The sequence below is a fragment of the Anas platyrhynchos genome, chromosome 8, assembly GCF_047663525.1.
Source record: "Anas platyrhynchos isolate ZD024472 breed Pekin duck chromosome 8, IASCAAS_PekinDuck_T2T, whole genome shotgun sequence".
In the NCBI taxonomy this organism is placed as follows: domain Eukaryota; kingdom Metazoa; phylum Chordata; class Aves; order Anseriformes; family Anatidae; genus Anas; species Anas platyrhynchos.
The window spans coordinates 23,031,380-23,052,876 of record NC_092594.1 but is presented as its reverse complement, the minus strand read 5'-3'; the positions used below and the strand labels follow the sequence as shown (position 1 = coordinate 23,052,876).

Sequence of the window (21,497 nt, the reverse complement as noted above, 5' to 3'; positions counted from 1 at the left end):
GCGGTTGGGCACTGAACAGGCTCCCCAGGGCAGTGGTCATGGCACTGAGCCTGCTGGAGTTCAAAGAGTGTTTGGACAATGCTATCAGACACATGGTCTGTTTTTTGGGTGGTCCTGCATGGAGCCAGGAGTTGGACTCAACAACCCTTATGCATCCCTTCCAACTCGATGTTCACCTGAACACAGCCCAGCAGTGTGCCCAGGTGGCCAAGAAGGCCAGCGGTATCCTGGTTTGGATCAGGAATAGTGCAGCCAGCAGGAGCAGGGAGGTGATGGTCCCCCTGTACTCAGCTCTGGTGAGGCTGCACCTCGAGTGCTGTGTTCAGCTTTGGACCCCTCACTACAAGAAGGACATCGAGGCCCTGGAATGTGTCCAGAGAAGGGCCTGGAGCACAAGTCCTGTGAGGAGTGGCTGAGGGAACTGGGGTTGTTCAGTCTCGGGAAGAGGACATTCGGGGGAGACCTCATTGCTCTCTACAAGTACCTGAAAGGAAGGTGTGGGGAGCTGGGGGTCGGCCTCTTCTCGCAGTTATCTAGTGATCGGACTAGAGAGAATGGCCTCAAGTTGTGCCAGGGGAGGTTCAGGTTGGCAATGAGGAGACATTTCTTCTCAAAAGGAGCAGTCAGGCATTGGAACGGGTTGCCCAGGGAGGTGGTGGAGTCACCGTCCCTGGGGGTGTTTAAGGAAAGGTTGGACGTGGTGCTGATGATCTTGGAGGTCTTTTCTAACCTTAGCGATTCTATAATTCTTAGAGCAGAGCCCTTTGCAAGGGAGAGACCCACTCACTGCTGAGCTTCTTCATCGGAAATGCCCCAGCAATGCATGATCAGAATTGAGCTCTGGCAAGGTCCTTTATTAATTAACCGCCATCTTAAAGCTGCTAAAGCCCATTCAACTGGACAAACAGATTTAAAATAAATACATTCAAACCTGGAAGCTTTTCTGCATTTTTTTCCCTATTTAATGAAGCAAGCACAACAACTCCCCTCTCTCTAGAAAATAAATGAAAAGCAGACACTACCTGGAGTGTTGATGCTTTCATGTATTGGTTCCCTTAATCCTTGGTATTTTTAGCAGAGCAGAACTGTCTGCATTACAACTCCAATGTTTACACCATTTTAAGTTCTGCAAGTAAATCATTGGCTGCACTACTTGCCAAAACACATTCAGCTGTCAGCTGTAGTTTAGGTAAATGGCAGAATAAAAAAGTATGACCTGCTGACATTAATGGATTTGGCACTGATCTAATCAACTAATCTTATCTGGCTCACTGATCTCTGTTCTTATCTTCCGCTGGCTTAAACACAGTTAATCTGTGTAGACTCATACCAATATTTCTGTTCCTTCTGGGATAAAGGCTACTTCAAAATAGTAAAACTGCCTTAAAACAGGGAGCAGGACTCACTCTCCAGCTCTGTTTTTCTAATAAAAATAAATACTGCTACAAGGGACAGAAAAGCTACAGATACTTGTATTATCCTTTGTGAGGCAGTGACCAAACCCACAGCCATAGTCAGGCAACCTACATTTCCCCCTCCCCCACCCCTGTAACTGGACCTTCCTGCTGGCTGGCTTTAGGTCTTCAGAGCCTGAGGCTGAAAGGAAGCTCAGGAGATATGGCTGACAAAATGCTATCTTGCAAGTGCAAGCAGCTCTACAGTGCCAACTCCCTCTGTTCTCAGCTGTGCCCCTCACACCTTTGCAGGAAGAAGAAAGGAAGAAGAGAAAGATCACTTATTATCTCTTATTCTCAGTATGCAGGCCCATCACTCAACAAAACACCTGCACTGAGCTTTGTTGCAAGTCAGTAGTCCCATTAAGAGCCACGTCCTCTCAGCAAAAGTGGGACAGTCTCTCTGGAGCATCACGGAACAGCTGTGTCAAGCAATAGACTCATTGCTGAAAACTGCTGTTTTGATATGTGGTGTTAAGTGTAGTAGCTGGGCTGGACAAAACCCAACATCCCTGTGACTTTAGTCAAGTAAGTGAAATTCCTCCAAAGAGAAATTTGCCTCAAAGTCCATACATTTTGCACATTTCTGAACTTGGATGTTATCCTTTTATCCAGGGTGCAAAACTCAGCCCAGGACAAAAGCCAACAGACTGACGGGCCAGAATGCCAAAGCACTGGCTTTCATGTCATGGGTCAGTACTGGAAAAAATTAAAATGTTCTAGAATCAAAGGAAAAAATGATGGGTTTGAATCCCTGAAATATTTCTTAAACAGCTGGAGCTACTGCAATGCAGTTACCACTCTCATTGGATGGTGCATCTCTGGGAAACCTGTCAGAGGGAACAAGTAGGGCAGGTAGATATGAAGGAGCCCGCTTTGCTATTCAGACTTCTCTGAAGCCAAGGTACTGAAGTCCTAACTCAAACAACTTTTCTCTTTTTTAAAGCCCCATGCTGTGATGAGGGCGAGGGCTGCTTGCTATTTCACCTCATCAAGCCAGCAAAACTAGTCATGAAGCTCTGGATCGAAGTGCATTTCACTGGTGCTGCTGAAGATTCTTCATCCCCTTTTATCTTATAAAGCCTTAAACTTTCTCCGTCCAACACAACAGGGCAAAGAAAAATACAAATAGCCTTTAAAGACATAGGCTTTCCAGAAGCAACCCTCAGCTCTGACACTGCTTCGTATAGGCCTGCTGCTACCCAGGACATTGCTGGAGGCAGAATACTCATCAGATCCATTCTCCGAGAATAAATGGGACTTAACATTCTCACCACAAGTATAAGCAGCAGTAGCATCTTGCATTTTAGAGACACAACATTTCCTCTGAGACACCTGGAGCTCTTTGCTAACCCCAACAGCTATTCCTGAACAGGGATGAGGACACCAAGGCTGTGGCTTAGCATAAAAGGACTTCTGTATTTCAGGTCCAGCTGACATCCTCCCACCATCAGAGACTCCAGTATCAGCCAGAGTGGTGCACATTCTCTCTCCACTGTGCTCCAAGGGTTTCAAGACTGCTCAGCACTTGACTGGTTCTCCTCATATACCAATGGAACAGTGCCAACTATGCAAAGACTTTACTACTCACAAATCAGCTCTAACCCACCCTTGCCTGGCTATGATTTCCTCTCAACACAGTCTGAAAGTTGCACCAGCTTTGCTTTAAGACAAAAAATCCAACAACTCATGTACAACTGCTGAGCTGCCATGAACCAAGGCCTCAAGAGCACTGTGGGTAAGCAACTAGGTTTATTTGTTAGTACTACTAACTGACTGCTACATCTAAAGAGAGTCCAGGAGTCTCCTGAAGCGGTGACTTTAGATACCCTATGAACAGACTTCCACTTTCACAGCATTCACCTGTGTTCACTACTGCCTTGCTGCAACACAAATCAAGGACAGATGACACATATTTAGACTCTGAAACATTGTCCCCATCCCGAGAGTTGCTCCTATGGCCTCTGAAACTAGCTGTGGCTTGACACTGCATTGCCAATCTCTTGTTTGTTATCCTTGTGTAGATTCAAAAGAGCAAAGGAACAGGGTACAAACTCACCACTGAAGTCAACACATGGCTTTTAGCCTCTAAACTCCAAGCAGAGATCTGCATGTCTACTAGTGAACCCTCCCCAGCAAAGGTTCCAGACATACCTGCTTGGCGACTGGAGAAGGCAAAGACCATGATATCATCAAAGCTCCAGGTGTAGTCCTGGTGGGGCGGGTAGAACATCAGCTTGGTAGAGGCCTCTTTCCTCAAGTCAATGAGGAATGTGGAATGAATCATTGGGACAGCAAAACAGCCTGTCCTCTTCCATTCCCGAATCAGGGGATAATCCAGGGTCCTTTTGTAATAGCCCTGCAAACACAATGAGCAAGCTGCTTGTTACAAGAGATTTGTTTCATAGATGCTCCCTAGGAAAAGCTCTCGCCCTACGCCCTCCCAGCAGGGATGAATCAGTGCCAAATTCTCAGATTTTGAAGTATACCCCATTTGAAAAGGGCTCAGTCAAGTATTTATAAACAATTCCCATCTCAGAAGGTAAAGCTTGACCCTGTCTTTTAGAAGTTAATGGAAATCCGAGCCTTTCCACTGCAAAATCATCTTGCAACAGAGCTTCAAACCCGGGACTATTCTACACCAGCTCTCCAAAAACCTTTTTTTGCACTCAGACTCTCAGGTCTGATCCTGGAGGCTGCTGAGCATGTCTGGCATCCCCCATGTTCAACACACACAAAGGGCATTCATAGCCTCTCAAAATAGGACCTACAAATTATTTCTGACCATGACTTCAAAAAATATTTACTTGACTTCTGGGAAGACAACACCTGTGTCTCCATCAGGTATGCAACAATCCCTGCTTGCTCCATCCCAAGGCAAACAGGTTTAATACCAACTCCTGAGCTCTCCCCATAGAGTCATTCTGGGGGAGGCACTTCAGTCAGCTCCTTTCTCTGTACCCACAAGCTCTGCTAGCCTTCCAGCCCTGTGGGTGCATCACCCATAGTGTGCAGCTCACAGCTGGTTTTGCAGGTGCAATACCTCTAAAGCTATCAGTTTTGGAAATAAATACACAGAATTCCTTCAGAAAGAAAGTCCTAAGGCACCAATTAGACATCTGAACACATCTGACTGTTGAATCCAGAGTAGACACTGGTCTTTACAGAAATGATGAGTCACTAAAGTAAGTTGATGTTATTTCTAAGTTACATTTTCCATGAGGATTCTAGAAACAGCAGCCAAGCAGATCACTGCAAAACCACTTTACCCTAGTATTGTGTAGGAGTGGTGCATCTGTTTGTTTATGCCTCTGTGGTCCCCCATATCCCCTTCAAATGCCTTCTGACTACATTGTGAGGATCAGATGTCTCAAACACAACCAGCTTGATTTGAAAACTGAGCAGGTACAGACCTTACTAGCATTCTCACCGAAGGAAGGGTTAAGACACTTAACCTTTAACAGACATTGGAGACTGTCCACTAGTAAAAGATGCTGGAAACTGACCTTTCTTCCTCCAATCACTCTCTACAGGGTTTTAGGGCTTTTTACTGATTGTAAATCATGTGTAATCAAGAAAGACTCCAACTTGTCAGCACTGTTGCTGTGCTTTCTTAAGCTTAGCTTCATGACAACGAAACATCAAGCTGTCTGGAGCTGGGTTTGGCTTGTTGTTGCTCAGTGCTGCAGGCCATGTTGCAGGGCGTGTTCCAGCTGTTATTCCCTCCCCAGCTCCCCAGGGAGAGCAAGGCTGAGAGAGAAGAGCAAAGATGTGGGACTACAAGCACAGAAACAAGCCAGCAGCAACTAAAAGAATAAGAATGAAAGTGGGAACTCTCCTTTTCATTTGAGCAGCTTTTTTCTCCTCAAATTCTGCAAGATGCTTTTGCTGCTACTTTTTTCTTCTCTTTGCAGCTAATTCAATTAGCTAATGCTAATTGATGGAAAATTACCACCGAACAGGTAACACTAGGGGCCAGGGCTGAGGCTGGTGTACACAGGCAGGGATCCACTTCAGTCTGTGAAGCAAAGCTGATTTACGTATTGCACAAACAACACAAGCAACCCATTTTCTGATTTACAGAACAGTTGCTCTGTTTTCACTTTGCTTGTAACACCAGAAACAATTATGTTTTACATCAGGTAAGTGCAAGAGGGGAGTGTGTTTCATTCCATCAATAATGACAATTAGTATCCAGTTAGCTCTCCAGAATAAAGCAAGAGAGAAGGGAAGGTTAGGACTGTGGAGCCCCTCTGAAGTACTCATATTCACATACCCCAGGGATGTTGAAAGACATATCTGCAGCTCAGGCTTAAGCACATTTGTCTATTGTATTTACAATGAAGGAAAGACAAAATCTGGGGATGGAAGGAAAATGCAAATCCTGAAACTTTCCAGGGCAAACATGAGCAGAAAAAATTCTTGCTAGGTTAGGAGATACACAGATGCCATCTCCCCAAAACATAACAAAATATATTATGGCGGCTGACTGGAGAACAGATCAAAGAAATCATCTCGTTACTGAGGTTTACCTGTGGGCTGGGAGAAAAAAAAAGCACTAACTACATTCCTTATCTCAGCTTCAATGTCTTGGAAAGCCCATCTAGAGCTTAGTCAAAAACATTGCAAATGAAAACAGTAGGAAAAAAAAAAAGTTAAAATTACTGTGGTGATAGATCTGCCCCTCTGTATAACTGATTCTCTTACTAAAATCCTTTTATAAACAAGGTGACTGTACTGGGTTTGACTGGGATGCAGATTATTTTCTCCACAGAAGCCCTTATTCTGCTATGTTTTAGACTGGTGACCAAACCAACGCTGAACGTGCACCGACGTGTGCTTTGGAAAAAATCTTCCATGGAGATTTTCCAGAGTTTATCCAAAATTGCTCAGGGACTGCCTGGGCACTGTTTTGCTGGTGGTGAGTTAATGTTTGTGCATCGTTTGTTTTATTTCCTTTGCCACTTATAAAACTGTCTGTATCTCAACCCATGTTTTATTCCCCTCACTTTTGCCCTTCCAGTTCTCTCCTCCATCCTGCCTTGAGGGGGAGTGACTGGAGGGGGACTTTCCTGCCAGCTGGAGTCAGCCCACCACAACGCTGCACAAGCAAGTTACAGGTGACAGCTTCACCTCATTCTGTCTTTAAAGAAAGAATGCTATTTCTACTAACACATTTTTTATCTTATTCTTCATGTAATGTAGTACATGTGATTTGAAAAGGTAACACAAAACTCTAAGCAACACACTTCTGTCCTTTACATATGCACTTCAGCACATACACACTCCATTCAAGGCAAAGGGTGTTTGTCTACCACATAAATCTTGTTCACATGTGAGAAAAATAGCCTATATAAAACAGAGAGCTGTAGTAAGAAAAGCATATTCCTCTCAGATTAGCATCAAAATACAGGAAAGCTGGTCTAAAATTATGTACCAAGAGTTTTAAGACCATGAGTTTTAAGGCTATTACACAAACATATGGAACCACCTCAAATAAATACTGGTGTGATTGTGGGTATCGTGGCTTTTTTTTTTTTTTTTAACATCATTAGTGTGATTGTATCACATCCCCAGACTTTTGGTTAGGAATAACATCACTCAAATCAAGCTCAGCTTCCTCCAGATACAGCTTTTTAAAAGTGAGGAATCTCAGACGAGGAGGCAAACTTGTCTGCACACCCAATGCAAAACATGCATTGCTTTGCTCATACATACAGCTCAGTTAGAAAACAAAGCGTGAAAAACAGTTATAGACTGCAGTGTCCCCTCTACCTGTATTCCCAGACTCCCCATAAACATACAGTCCTTTCCCAAAGATACGCACACCCAGGGTTTAGATCCCACCAGTGAGAGGTGCAAGCTTAGATGACTGTGTGACACCACTATCCTCATGACTTGCCTCATAACAACAGCAGCTACTTTTCAGAAGAGGGAGCAATCTGTATTACAAACACAGGTGGTAAAGTCTAACAAACAGAAACTACGCCCACTGCTTCACAGACACAGCACAGGAGCCTCTGAAAGCACAGCTTACACCGTCACTTGTCACCATTCATGAGGTCACTTGCCTGGGGGGTGATGCCACACCAGAAGTTAGAATAGAGAGAGCGAGACTCGAGCATTGGTGCCACCAATGTCTTGTTCTCTGCTATCATCAGGTTCAGGGTTTGTGGGTTGGTCAGTAAATTATCCGTATCAACAAACTAAAGAAGAGGGGAAGAGAAAAAGAAAATTGTTATTAGATGAAACAATATGCTTCCCATGACATTATCTTGGGAATTAGGTGACCAGAGGCATGAGGTATTAGCAAAAACCACTGAGCTGGTGGTTTTGATACCACAGTACATGTCTGGTATAGGTGAACACAGGAGTAGCTGCCCCTGTGACAGAAATATGGGCTGGGGAAAGATGTGGAACTTTCAGAGGATTCCACAGAACTACTCCAGCAGAGGGCAAGGGAGATGCAAGGCCAAATAACAATGCTGAAAAGTCACGTTGGTCTATTCTGTGAAGAGGATCAGGAAAAACTCTTGAAAAAACGGTCCCACACACTCACCTTCTTCAGAGGCTGCAGAAACACCACTATTAACTGCTGCTGCAGTGACCAAAAGGCACACATCTTTCCACAACTGTCCTGCTCATCTATTCCCCTTACATTTCACCAGAAGCAGGCAATGTTTCAGTCTGTGGGACTCTTTGCAGGTACTTACCCACCACCCAGACTATATTCAATCCTGACAAAAACAGCTTAGCCAGAACCCCTAACCCTGTGGACAAAGCCTTTGGCTTACCCAGAGACTAGTCCCCCTAACTGCAAAGTCTTGCTCATCAGAACATGAAATGATACAAGGCATCTCACTGCATAGAGCTTTTAATTTATGTGGAGAGGAAACCTTCGGACAGCCTCAAGTATCAGAGTGACTGACTACCTGAAAAGCTTTTGCCTGAGGACAGTTAATAAATCAAGCACTGTATTTACCAGGATGTAGTCTGACCACTTCTCTCGCGCCGCACGCAGGGCAGCCTGGCGGAGTTTCATCACATGGGTGAACCGGGAGCTTGGCCAATGCTTTGGCCCAATTTCTTCTGGGTAAGACCTAGCAAGGAAAGCAATCAAAAAAGTCTAGTTCCCTTGCTGCCTTCTGTGAAAAAGGAAAGCAGCATCAGAGTCACCTCAGGTAACTCAGGAGAGGTAAAAACAAAAACAAACAAAAAAAAGTGGTTCTGAGGGAAAAGGATTCCACGCTTCACACTGGCATGTGTACGCAAGACAGCAGAAAACAGGCAGCATTACAGCATTTCCTGCTGACCAAGTGGCCACAAGCAAAATTGCACTGTCAAAACCAACAGTTTCTTCTGCAGCAGGCAGGCCCTCACCTGAGGAAAGCAGAGGTTACCCTCCTAAAATGAACTGAAGCTAATTTACCTCATCTGACCCTTTGGTAGAAAGTCCTCTGCTAGGCTTTAAGTCTATAAAGACAGCAGAATCAACACAGCTGAGGATGTGAATATGAAGAGCATTTTAAATTCCCCCAGGCTCTGTGTATTATTAGTAACTGTTAACACATTCTGGTAACACCTCTTAAACCAACAAACACCCAACACCCAAGCTCAGGGGCCCAGTCATGGGAACAAAGTTATGTGCATGTCTCTGTTTTCAGGATCAGATCTTTGCAACAGAGATGGAAGGAAACTTTGGGACAGATCCTTATGTGAGATATAATTCATGGCTGTGAAATAGTGCCAGCATAAGCCACTGAAGGAGCTAAGGATTTCAGAATTTTTATTACAGAACTTAAAAAGAAAAAAAAAAAGTTTGACAAGATTAGGAAACATCAATTGCAATGCAAGGATTAAAAAAAAAAATAAATCAATAAAACAACCAGTCCTGGTAGGTTTGCACAACGAATGTCACACCACCACACTAAAGACCTCGAAAGTATAAGCAAGCTTAAACCAAAGTGAAAGTATAATAAATAATATTATAAATAGAAGAAATAGAAAATAGAACAAGATCAAGGAACAGCTGATCTTAATAATAAAAACCTAAACATGTTTCTTCTACTTCAAAATCATGTATTTCAGTAGGTGTAGTCCTTAATTCCCTGAAAGAGGATTGTCTTTAAACCTAACAGTATATTTCAAACGAATAATCCTGCAAATCATATGCAGAGGCATAATATGCTGAATTAAACATAGTTCCCTGGCTCAGAATTTATTGAGTATTTGATGCCAGGGACAGAACTTTCACAGGAACTATGGGAACAGGGTATGATTTCTCTGCTCCCTTGCAGATAAAGAATAGCAGTTTTTAATCCCTGTAGCTTTTGATGTGATTTCTTTACCATGCAAAGAGAGCAACTGCAGATGCTGTATAACTGAATGGAAAATGCTTTCTTCTCCAAAGTTCTGCATGAATTGCTTCACTGAAATCAAAGACCTTTTTATGTGTTCCACCAGAACACAGTTTCAATAGAACAGACCCCACCAAAAAGAAAAAAGGAAAAAAAGAAAAAAAAATACAAAATTTGATATATAGTTTGAACAGCTTCAGCCAGCCCCTCCCTGCAGTACTCACTGCGGGTCTTCCATTGGCCTCCACTCCACATCATGGTAGAGGTTCTGCACGTTCTTCAGCCACTCTCTAAGGATTGCTGTGGTGTTATCAGCATTGTGATCAGTGGCTGCCCTAGAAAAATAAAAAACACAAATACCGCTGTTCATACAAGATTTAGGCATGAAGAGTAGTTAAATCCCTGAGCCTGCCTGTTTGCAGTGGGCTAGGATGGTATGAGGAAAGTTATGCTCACAACCTTTTCCCAGGTGGTAAATGAGTTGAACCAATGAGTAAATGAGTAAGAACCAATTTCTTACAAGCACATCCAGCTCCTGGTAGGTAAAACTCACTGCAGCTCCACAGATGTTAAGGCACACAGCAGAGCCCCACTCCCGCAAAAACACTCCCTTGATGAAGGCAACCTTGCACACCACTCCGCTTTCACTGGTCCCCTGCCTCCCTGGAACCCAGAAGCTTTGTCATTAAGCTGGCACAGGTCTGAACTCTGCTGGTAACGCCCACGTGCTGAACTCCCCTTGCTGACTGTCAGGATCACATCCCTTCAACTGCATTCAGTTCATCCTCTGGAATAGACAGGATGGCATCACATGATGAATGGATGGCCCATGGTGAGCCATGGTGAGTCCCAACTTTGGAAGCCCCTGGATTTTACTCTGCATGCTGTACTGCCCCGCAAGTACACCACTTAAGCTGCACGGCATGCTCCGCTGCCTCCCACTCCAGGGATCACTCTCATCAATGTGGAGGCTCTGCTGAAACACCAGGAGGAGCCCCTGCTAAGACACACAGCAAGCGAGGAGAAGGAACGCCTTGCCTGCTGCTCAGCAGCCCAGGGAATGATGGCCTAGAAAGCCACTTGCCTCCAGTCTGCAACCTGCCCAGCCCCTCACAGCTGTCCCCTGGATGGTCAGGCTGACACAGAGGTGGTGGGGAAAGGCAGGAATGCCTGATCTGATGTACAGCAGGATCAGGACCTTCACCCCCAGCTATAGCCAGCAAGCAGAAACACTGAGGCACAGAGAGATATCTCGCTTTCTTACTGAGACACAGAGGTCATGAATTTGTACAAAACACCCAGAGGAGCTTTGCGCAGACACCATGTTAACAGCTAGTAACAGCACTCCACCTCAAACTATGGGACAGGAGAAACCTGTCTGCTTACCCTCCAGCCTCTGCATCCTCCCAGAAATCAGCATCCAAAGGATGTTTTTCCTGAGGGGTTGGGTAGTACAGCTTCACAAACCAAACAGGATGCTCAGAGACACATCCCTGAGGGCCATTGCATGGAAAGGAGCCCTGGAAGCCACAGGCTCATCTCTGCCTGTGAGCCTCAAGTTTACAGGGGGGGACAGGGGGGGCACGCCTAGTCACTTCCCAGCTGCCCCCTCCCAGTATGCACTTCCCGGGGACTGGGACCTCTGCCACAGGACATCCAGCTACTCCCACGGGCACAGCCACTCCCACAGCAAACTCCCTTTAGCTGAAGGGCTGCTCATTTTTCCTGGCTGGGAGGCAGGAAAGCACAGCTCCATGGCAGGATACAGCCAGTGCAGCCACAGCTCTGCAAACTCCATGGGGAATTCAGTCCCATTATATTCATTTGGGAGTACAAACACTGGTTTAAATTCAAAAACACAGCCAAGAACTCAGATTTAAAGCTTATTTATAGTCAGAAGAACACAGTAACTTAAGGACAGGAAGCTTATTTACTGAACATTGATTCCTGTTTATTAAAACAATAAATAAGGAAAGTTCAGCAAGGGAATGGACCTGGTTTCTTGCTCCTATCAACTGTTCTCACCTGAGGCTGGGTTCAGTTATAACTGTGGGATTTGCTTTTGACCAAAATCTTTAGACCCCACTGCAAATCTAGTTTTCACGGATGTTTAACCAGGTGAAAACTGCCAGTCACTGCTGACTGGTAGAACAGACTACCCAAACTTGTCCCATGTATTGGACGGATTTCAGATCACTGACTCAGACCTCTGGCTGAGGACACTTGCTTGGGTGTCCCAGCCACTGCACACTTCATGCGTCTTATTCTGCTTTCCTTCTACACTCCAGCTGCGCAGGCACTGAACAACAGCTCCAAAACTCCTCAGATGCCATAAAGCTGAGAAAAGGGCTTTTTGTTCATGGCTATAATGGGAGCTGCAGTACATCAAGAAGCTCCTGCTATACAGTGGGACCACACGGCAACCAGGCATCATGCAAATCAAGTGAAGATGACGGGGCCATCCTGAAGAATGATGCTCACTCCAGGCTTTTTGCCATGTCCAGGCTAGTCCCTTAAAATAATCACACAGCTCAGCATGTGCACATTTCCCTCCGCAAGCTTCATCCCAGTCTCTCTAGTTCACAGAAGATGAGGTGGGAGATGTGGAGAAGTTTGCTAAAGCCTGGAGAAGAAAAGGAGAAGGTGGGTGGATGGGTGAGTCATGTTAGTCCTGGCATTGTGCTGGCTGCTTCTCTGTCTTGACCTGGAGATTTGTCTCTGTTCAGTGCTGTACATGCAGCTGGGACTCTCCATCCTGCCCCTGGTGGGGCAGCATGCTTAGCCTCCAGCACGAAGTGAGACATGCAAATAGCAACCCAGAGGAATCTCTAGAGCTGCCCACAAGGGAACTGCTAGAAGGAATGTGGCATTTCACTGCCCAGGCCATAATGGTAGTGTTAACTAGAAGGTAAATTCCCAGCCCAGCGGATTTTTACGTAGAAACAGATGAGAAAAAAGCTCTGACACAAATAAAGGACTGTTGCCTTCAGGGCTATCCACCCAGTAGCATTTCTAAACCCTGAGTTCTCAAAGGCAATAAAGTCTGTCACACCCTAGATAAAACATGCCCTATGACTAGCAATTTGGCAAATGTTTGTTTTTCCAGCTTTAAGGAAGAAAAGAAGAAGAAAAGAAAACCCACCCACATTCAAAAAGGCAATTATTACTATTAGTTTCAGGACTATTCACATTTAACTTAAAGAAATCAGCACTTGCTGCTATTGGAATACCTGAGCCACTATAGTCCACCTACTCCCCCAGAAAAAGTAGCTACCATGGTGTTGCAATACCACCGCATGGGGAAGAACAAGCATATATATATTTTTATTTATTTTTTAATGACAACCTCCACATGAGGAAAACAGGCAAATAAAAATATGAGCAGGACTTCCCACTGGCAGCAACAGCTTCTCAATCTGACAGGATATTCTGTCAATAAACACTTCTGTAATGGATGATCCGTAGGACTTGAAGTGGCTGAGTATCGCAGTTAAAGCTGCAGCGCTCTGGCTTAGTTGGATGGACCAGTTGGATCCTGTTCATTCTTAAACTGTGTAGGTATCACTAGCACCAGTGGCCTATTGTCCATGGTGCATACCTCCCCAGTTCTGGAAAACTGGCTGCCCTTTCCATGGGTGATGACAGTCAGGAAGGACTGAGATATAGAGAAAGCAGCCAACACTTTGCTGTGTCTAGTACAGCAAGACAGGGCCACAAGATGGGTCTGTTCTTGTGAAAAATCAATGGTAAGAAAGCATTGCACAGCTGTGCTCAAGTGTTCGAAACATCTGTGCAGTTGAGACCAAGCAGGAGCTACAAGAGTTAGAGGAAGAGAAGATACAGAGCTGGCTGGCAAGGAAGGAGGAGTATGATCCTTACCAATCATCCTCCAATCCCTCATCATCTTCATGGCTCTCTGCTGGACTTGTTCACACCCGTCAACACCTTTTTTGCATCAAGGGGGGCTTGAAGCCAGACACAGTGTCATGTGGTCAAACAATTACATCTAGCAAAAGGGGAGCAGTCCTTCCCCTTGACCTCCTGGCTATGCTTCTGTTCAGCCCACCCAAGCTGCAGCTGGTCTTTGCCTCCAGGGCACAGAACTGGAACATGTTCAGGGGTACAGCATAGTCCACAGAGCCCAAGGCCTCCCAGCAGAGCTAGTCGCCAGCTCTCATCATTGCAAAGGGTTCTTTCATCCCAGGAACAGGACTTGATGACTTTCAAGATTCCCTGCAGGCTACTCAATTGAAAGTCAATGTACTCTGCCTGCAACTATTAATTAAACATTTAAAAAGTGAATTTCAGTAAAGATGGACAGGTTACATCAGTGACCTTTGCACTAACAGAGAGGCAACTTCATGTTCAAGAACTGATTAAAAATAAGTCAAATTTGATTTAAAAAAAGCCTCCTGTAGGATTTACAACCTAAAGCCTGTGTGATGTAAACAGGAAAATCTGGCAGAATAACAAGAAAAAAAAATAAAATCTCCTGCCACACTTTTCAGAACAAGAAAAGAGTAGTAAAAGTAGAGTAGACCTCCAGATGAACACTTCTATTCAAGTAACATGGCAGGTTTTCCACTCAGATTTAAACCCATTTCCAATAAAAAGTTAAATTTAAAAAAAAAAGTTTGAGGAAGAATTTTCATATAGGGGGATATGTCGGCATAACTATAACCACTTCAATATTTATTTTGGCTTTTAAAAGTAGTCTTACCATGGACACAAGCCCTCATTGTCCACACGCAGCAAAGTAGCCCCTCCCAAAAAAACTCAAGTACCATAAAGAGTGGAAAAGTAAGCGCAGCATTAAGCACCTACTGTTTTAATTAAGTAAAATGTGAGTAGCAGCATATGAGGAAAAATGTGCCTTTTACAGATCACTAGTATTTTTATCCTGATATGTCTCCTCAAACTGTATGTTTGCAAGAGGGAGTTAATTTAGGCTCTGATGGTTCTCCTCCTTTCATCCCCAAAAGAAAAAAAAATGATCATTTTTTCACTTCTTCACATCCCAGTGTGCCCTCCCAAGCTATTTACAGTTTATTTACACCACAGGCAATGGGTCAGAAATTTTTAACTTTCACCATCACTAGAGGAAAAGTACTACAGGACAAAAACAACTCTGTGCCCCTGGCTCAAGAGTACGGGTCACATTGTGACACAAGTTTTGGGAAACTCCATAGCCAGAGGCTTGCAGTAATTTTCCTACTGAGTTTAACATTAACAACTCTCCCCTTTGGCAAACAGCTAGGGGAGAAGCACTTTGAACATTGTTAAGTATTTCATATTCAAAATCTGCACACCAGAAAGTTGAGTTAAGACTGGAGGCAGCTGGTTTGCAAACATGGAAGCTATGAGGATTCCCCTCCTTCCCCTCAGTGCTTTGAGGACTGCAGGACTTGAGGGTATGGGGTTCTCCACCCATCCCAGTGTGAAGTAATACAGAAGAGAGAAGCAATCAAGAATTCAGAGAGAGGTTACACAGCAGAACAAACAGCGATGGAAGTTCCCTTCTGTCAGCTGCAAAGCCGCTCCCCTCTCACATCTGAAGCAGTGAAACATGATGGGAAGCAGGTTCACTGTGGTCATAGAATCATAGGGGTTGGAAGACCTCCAAGATCATCTGGTGCAACCATCACCCTACTACCAGTGTCACCCACTAAACCATGTCCCTAAGCACTACATCCAACCTTTCCTTAAACACCCCCAAGGATGGTAACTCCACTACTTCCCCAGGCAACCCATCCCAATGCCTGACTGCTCTTTCTGAGAAGAAATGTCTCCTCATTTTCTCCCCTGGCACAAATTGAGGCCATTCCCTCTAGTCCGATCACTAGATAACTGTGAGAAGAAGCTGACCCCCAGCTCCCCACACCTTCCTTTCAGGTACTTGTAGAGAGCAATGAGGTCTCCCCTGAGCCTCCTCTTCTCCTGACTGAACAACCCCAGTTCCCTCAGCCACTCCTCACAGGACTTGTACTCCAGGCCCTTCTCTGGACACATTCCAGGGCCTCAATGTCCTTCTTGTAGTGAAGGGCCCGAAGCTGAACACAGCACTCGAGGTGCGGCCCAACCAGAGATGAGTACAGGGGGACCATTGCCTCAATGGTCCTCCTGGCTGCACTATTCCTGATACAGGTCTCCAGCTGGATATCACTCCATTCACTACCACTCTCTAGGTCCGGCTGTCCAGCCAGTTTTTAACTCAGCAGAGTGTACTTGTCCAAGCCATGGGATGCCAGCTTCTCCAGGAGGATACTGTGGGAGACCTGTCAAAGACCTTGCTGAAGTCTAGGTAAACTACATCAACAGGCTTTCCCTCATTCACCAGACGGGTCACCCAGTCATAGAAGGAGATGAGGTTGGTCAGGCAGGACTTGCCTTTCATGAACCCGTGCTGACTGGGCCTGATCCCCCGGTAGTCCCACATGCATTGCATGATTACATTCAAGATGACCTGTTCCATCACCTTTCCTGGCACTGAGATCAGGCTGACAGGTCTGTAGTTCCCCAGGTCTTCCTTACAACCCGTCTTATAGATGGGCTTCACGTTAGCTGGTCTCCAGTCATCTGAGACCTCTCCAGATGATAAAGACTACTGATAGATGATGTAAAGTGGCCCAGCAATCACATCCACCAATTCCCTTAGTACCCTCAGCTGGATCCCAGCCGCCCCTATGCACTTGTGACAGTCCAGGTAGAGCAGCAGGTCTCTGACTGTTTCCACCTGAACTGTGTGGGGGGTTCTCCTGCTCCTCATCCCAGACTTCCAGGTTGGGAGGCTTAGTATCCCAAGGGTAAATGGTCTGGCTAGTAGCTAGTAAAGACAGATGCAAAGAAGGCATTAAGAACCTCAGCCTTTTCCTTATCATTAGTGGTCATGTTCCCTTCTGCATCCAGTAAAGAATAGAGATTCTCTTTGGCCCTCCTCTTGCCATTATTATATTCATAAAAACATTTTTTGTTATCCTTGATCATAGTGGCCAGGTTGAGCTTGTGCTGGGCTTTGTCCTTCCTGAGTTTTTCTCTGCATATGCGGGCAACTTCCCTGTATTCTCCTTGAGTTGCCTGCCCCTTCTTCCACCCATCATAAACTCTAGTTTTCTCCCAAATACACAGCAAAAGTGCCATGTTCAGCCAACAAGGTCAGAAAGTTTCCTGGTAACATCCTTGACCCGGGCCCCAGGTAGGCAGCAGACTTCCATATGGGGCCCTCTGTTCCCTTCAGAAATGAGTCTCCTATGACCATTACTCTTATTTCCTTCTTGTTGGAGGAAGTCTTGAAGCATGGTCCCCTACTTCTTTTTCATTGCAGGCAATTACACACCTGTGAGGAATGTGGCAGCTCAGGCATGACTCTCCTTCTGCTTAGATTAAAGACTGGCATGGCCACTTAGCCTGCCACCTTCCAGCATATTAAGAAATGTAGAATTCTATGGTCATCCGTAATGAAACCACCTCCCACCAGCACAAACCCTCATCAGGAATCTGGCTAGTCTCTGAAGAAGCCTGAGAGACTGAAGTGCCATTGGTGAATGGCTTGCTCCAAGCCAGCAGAGCCATGTGCCAACAGGCCCGAAGGCTGTGGCCAAAGCTGCCTAGGAGATACTCTGAGAGGGCCTTAATGCACAGCCCTTGCAGCAGGGTTCTGTGTGCTCATGACAGTTTCTGCCCAGGGAAATAACCCTGTAATTCAAACCCTGCAGAATTAGAAAGGCCATGCAACTTCACCCAGCCCTAGCCATTGCTAATGAGGTGCTACAATGGTTCACACAAGAAGCACGGAGCAGGGGGCATGAATTTAACAGCTTAAGCTGAACTAAAAGCAAAGCAGAGCTAGGGAAGACAGCAAGGTCCTTGAGTTTGTAAGACTTGTTAAGTCTCTGATTTGTTTGGATATTGCAGCAAAAGCCCACTGCAGCTTCCAGTCACCTTTGGCAGCTCAGAAAGAGCTCCCTGGTCTGAGCAGAGAACGGAGCTCAGCGTCAAAGAGGCTACCCTGACTGACAACAGAGCTTATTTTGGGTGGGAATTCAGCCCTGCCAAAAGTAACTGAAGAAATAAAATCCAGCAGTAGAGTCCTAATGTGAGTCAAATACAAACACAGATTTCCCAAAACAAATGGTAAATAAAGTAACATAAGAGTCATTTCTCCCTGTCTTTTTGAACACTGCCAGACTTAGAAAATTAATTCAAAAACACAAAAACCACTGAACTGGCAATTTCCACTGTGAACCAGAATTACCTTGACTAGGAGGCAGTGCAGCTGAGAGAGACCAGAAGAGAAGGTATGGATCCTAAAGGGGAGGAAAAAAACGTTCAAAACAAGACTGAGGCAAAACACTTCGGAAACCCAGTGAAAAAGCAGTCTCCCTCCCACCCCAGTGCAGGTGACTTCCACTGCCTCTCGTAAAACTCCATGTGTAGGGAAAGAGCTGTTCAACATCCAGTTAGGCAACTCTAATGCTTCATTTCAGCTGTGAAAACATCTTTATCTACCAAAGAGAAGAATGTGGAGTTGTTACTATCAACTACTTCAATGGCCTCCTGTACAGGATCTTCTCAACAGCACAGCAAGCCAAACAGGACTCACTACACCTTTCAGATACTGCCCCATTAACAGAAAAGTATGGCTCTCATTCACTCAGCATCGAGGGGACTCGGCTAATTTTTGTTTCATTAGAAATGCTCCGTTGCTTTGTAGACATTGGCGCTGCTCACTGGACTGCCAGCTCTACCTTGTAGCCATTAATCTGCAACAGATACCTCAAGTCCCTCTGACACCAATGGGATCAGATAATAACACAGCCTGGGACCCAGCCAAGCCAGCTCACAACAATGCAGTTCAGAGACTGAACAGATGTAAACTTTTCTTGCCACTGCTTAATTTTGAACAATTATGCTCACAACACTTCATTAATAAGGACTCAGCATTCAGGCTCACATTCAAAGCACTGTTTAAGCATTTAATCAGGTTGCTAAAAATTCAACTGTGTCCGTAAGACTTTTTGGCTCTACAGGGAATCACCATATGTTCTAGGCTTTTCCTTAATTAAAGGCAGGCTTTTTGGCATACCTTGTTTTTTGATCTTGGATTTTTTGTTGTTTTGTTTATGGTTTATATTCTTCTTGTTTGCCTTGTTGTTTTTTTTTTTTTTGTTTGTTTGTTTTGTTTTGTTTTCCTCTCATTCAAACTGGGTCCTCAGATGTGAGTTCCCAGTGGAGAGGCAGCTGGGGCCTGGAGCAGTGGCAGGGAATGGTGGGAGCATAAAGCCAGTCACAAGAGCAGTGAGGCTCTCCAGGCTGGGCAGCTGTACAAGAACAGGACCTCACAGTGCAAGAATGCAACAAATGTGTCTCCCCTCTAACTCATTCTCCTTGCCCCTCAGCAGCTTGTGGATAACAGATTTTGCTGGCAGCAGCAGTGATTCCTTCAGTGATGTTCCAAGCCTAAGTGAGAGAATGATTCGCAGATGTGTGTAAATGTATGCATATAAAAATGCACCAGGGTCTTTGCTCTTTTCACACTACCTCAATAAATCTCCCAGACATTCTCGGCTCTCAACCCAGAGCAATGCAACTGCGGAGAGGCATGACACAGCTCTATGGCTGGATTTAGCATATAAAGAAGAGATTAAGTACGTGGAGACTGACCTCTGAAGTGCAGTTTCCCAGTCACACTGCTGTAGTCACACTGTAGGAGATAGAAGTAGTGTCTCACTCCCCCAGATTCTGGGGTTGCTGCTAATAGCACAGTGCCATGACAGATACATGCTTAAGCCCAGAGGACACAGACAAGAGCCTCTAGAAAGCACATGAGGGGAATCAACATCTCCATAGAAAAGACATCAGACTAGGGCTGCTCACAGCTGCCTCAAACATAGTCAGAAATCCATGTGTAATGGCTTCTCTGAAATCCATACACAAGGGATTCTTCTGCAGTGCAGCAGAAGTTCCTGCCACTTCATTCCCAAGTCCCTTCTTTGTCTTGCTTTACTTCTCCCCATGATAGCTCCAGCATGGACAGATCTTTCAAGCATACAAAAAAGAATATCTGCATCTGGCCTTGCAAGCATTTAAACCAAGGAAACCTGGCTTCAAAGGAACAATTCCCATGAAGAAAGCCCAGGAAATCCCATATGCACAGGATCAAGGCTGTAACTGGCCTCTGAAATCAATTTGCTCAAATAAGGAACTAATTGCAACAGTTCCGTAACTTCTGAAGGGATAACTTGTTCCCACCAATGCTAGTTGAGGCCCCAGGTAACCCAAGATTAATGAGAGTGTGCGAACACCTGGGAAGGAACGCTGATATTTAGAAATATTTTGGTTCTGGTAACAACAAGATAGATTTTGAAGGCCAGAATCTGCTCAAATTTAGATGCCCAGTACTGATTTTTCAATAAGCATGTTGAGCCCATACCCCCTTATCAAGGGTTCCCCAAAACATGAACATCTGAAAAGTCCTCAGTCCCTGTATCAAGCTTGCTTAAGAACGACCTCTAGGCTCCCACTGCCTGCCCTGACTCCAGCAAAAAGCCTCAGATCAGGCACCACCAGGTGCCTAGAACAGGAGGGAGAGGCAGACCCAAGTCATTGCACTCAGCAATTTACTTTCATATTTTTCCCCCTTACCATCCACAAGTTATAAGCTGGTCCTACATATAGGAGAAATTATGCAGTGCCTGCCCCCAGCTCCTGTACAACCCCATTAGAGCTTTCATCTGGAGGTACGTCTTACATTCTTTATAATCCTACGTATACAATATTCAGACTTAAAAAATGTAAAAGTGGGTTTTGCAGTGTGCCAGGAAAGAAAACCAAGCATCCCTCTCCACCAAGGTGTGTGGTGTGGTCGACGCTGGAGGGAATGGATGCCATCCAGAGGGACCTGGGCAGGCTTGAGAGGTGGGCCTGTGCGAACCTCAAGGTTGGAGTTGGTCTTTAAGGTCCCTTCCAACCCAAACCATTCTATGATTCCTCAATTCTATGATCTACCTTTACCTTCCTGCCTTTCTCTGAACCTCACCTCCCATGCAAGAGAGCTTTACATTAAAGATCACAAGCGTGCTGTTAGTACCGCAAACCAGTATCTTTTCTTTTGCTCACTTGTGGATGAAGCCATTGTCCATGCTGTAATGGCATGCCTCCACTGACTTATCTTCCTTTGAAACAGGCAAAGGGTAATACAATATTTATTGTATAGGCAGTCTGAAGAGAACAGGGTTAGCTGAACAAAACTGTTATGTGGTTGAGACAGGTGTGCTCCATTCTTCCACTGAAGTGTTTTCAAGAATATACCTTTTTAGACAAGACATTAAGGAACTCTTGACTTAAAACATTTGGTATGCATTTCTTTTCATTATGAATTGATTTTCATTCTGTTTATATCCTACAAGACTTAATCATCCATTAGGGTCATTTTAACACACACAGAAATAGTTTTTCTCACAATCCAAATACTGGAAGATTATGTGGCTGCAAATAAAAATTATTTTAGTCATTCCTTCCTGTCAGCCTGCACTGAAAAATGTAAAACAATGGGAAACAAACTAAATATTCTGTATCAGTCTACTAATTAGGAGGAATTATAACAGTAAAAAGAAACACACCAAGCTAATTCTGGAGCAGAGGCAAATCCAGTTTTTACTGATTGAGAATCTGCTCTGTGATCTGGAAA

At 44.8% G+C, this 21,497-nt stretch overlaps 1 protein-coding gene across 5 annotated transcripts in view; it reads right to left on the bottom strand.

Moving 5' to 3' along the window:
• Positions 1–21,497, bottom strand: part of COLGALT2 (collagen beta(1-O)galactosyltransferase 2) — a 148,582-nt gene that overhangs the window by 7,701 nt on the left and 119,384 nt on the right. For 3 of the 5 annotated variants that reach the window (XM_072041575.1, XM_072041576.1, XM_027463554.3), the window contains 4 exons: positions 10,036–10,146; positions 8,437–8,554; positions 7,526–7,660; positions 3,609–3,813 (listed from right to left, as the gene is read on the bottom strand). In XM_072041575.1, coding sequence (XP_071897676.1) covers positions 3,609–3,813; positions 7,526–7,660; positions 8,437–8,554; positions 10,036–10,049 — 472 coding nt within the window. In that variant the 5' untranslated portion in view covers positions 10,050–10,146. Of the gene's footprint in view, positions 1–3,608; positions 3,814–7,525; positions 7,661–8,436; positions 8,555–10,035; positions 10,147–11,197; positions 11,219–18,062; positions 18,082–21,497 lie in introns of those variants that run through there. The other 2 variants (XM_072041577.1, XM_021278551.4) reach the window with 2 other exon arrangements.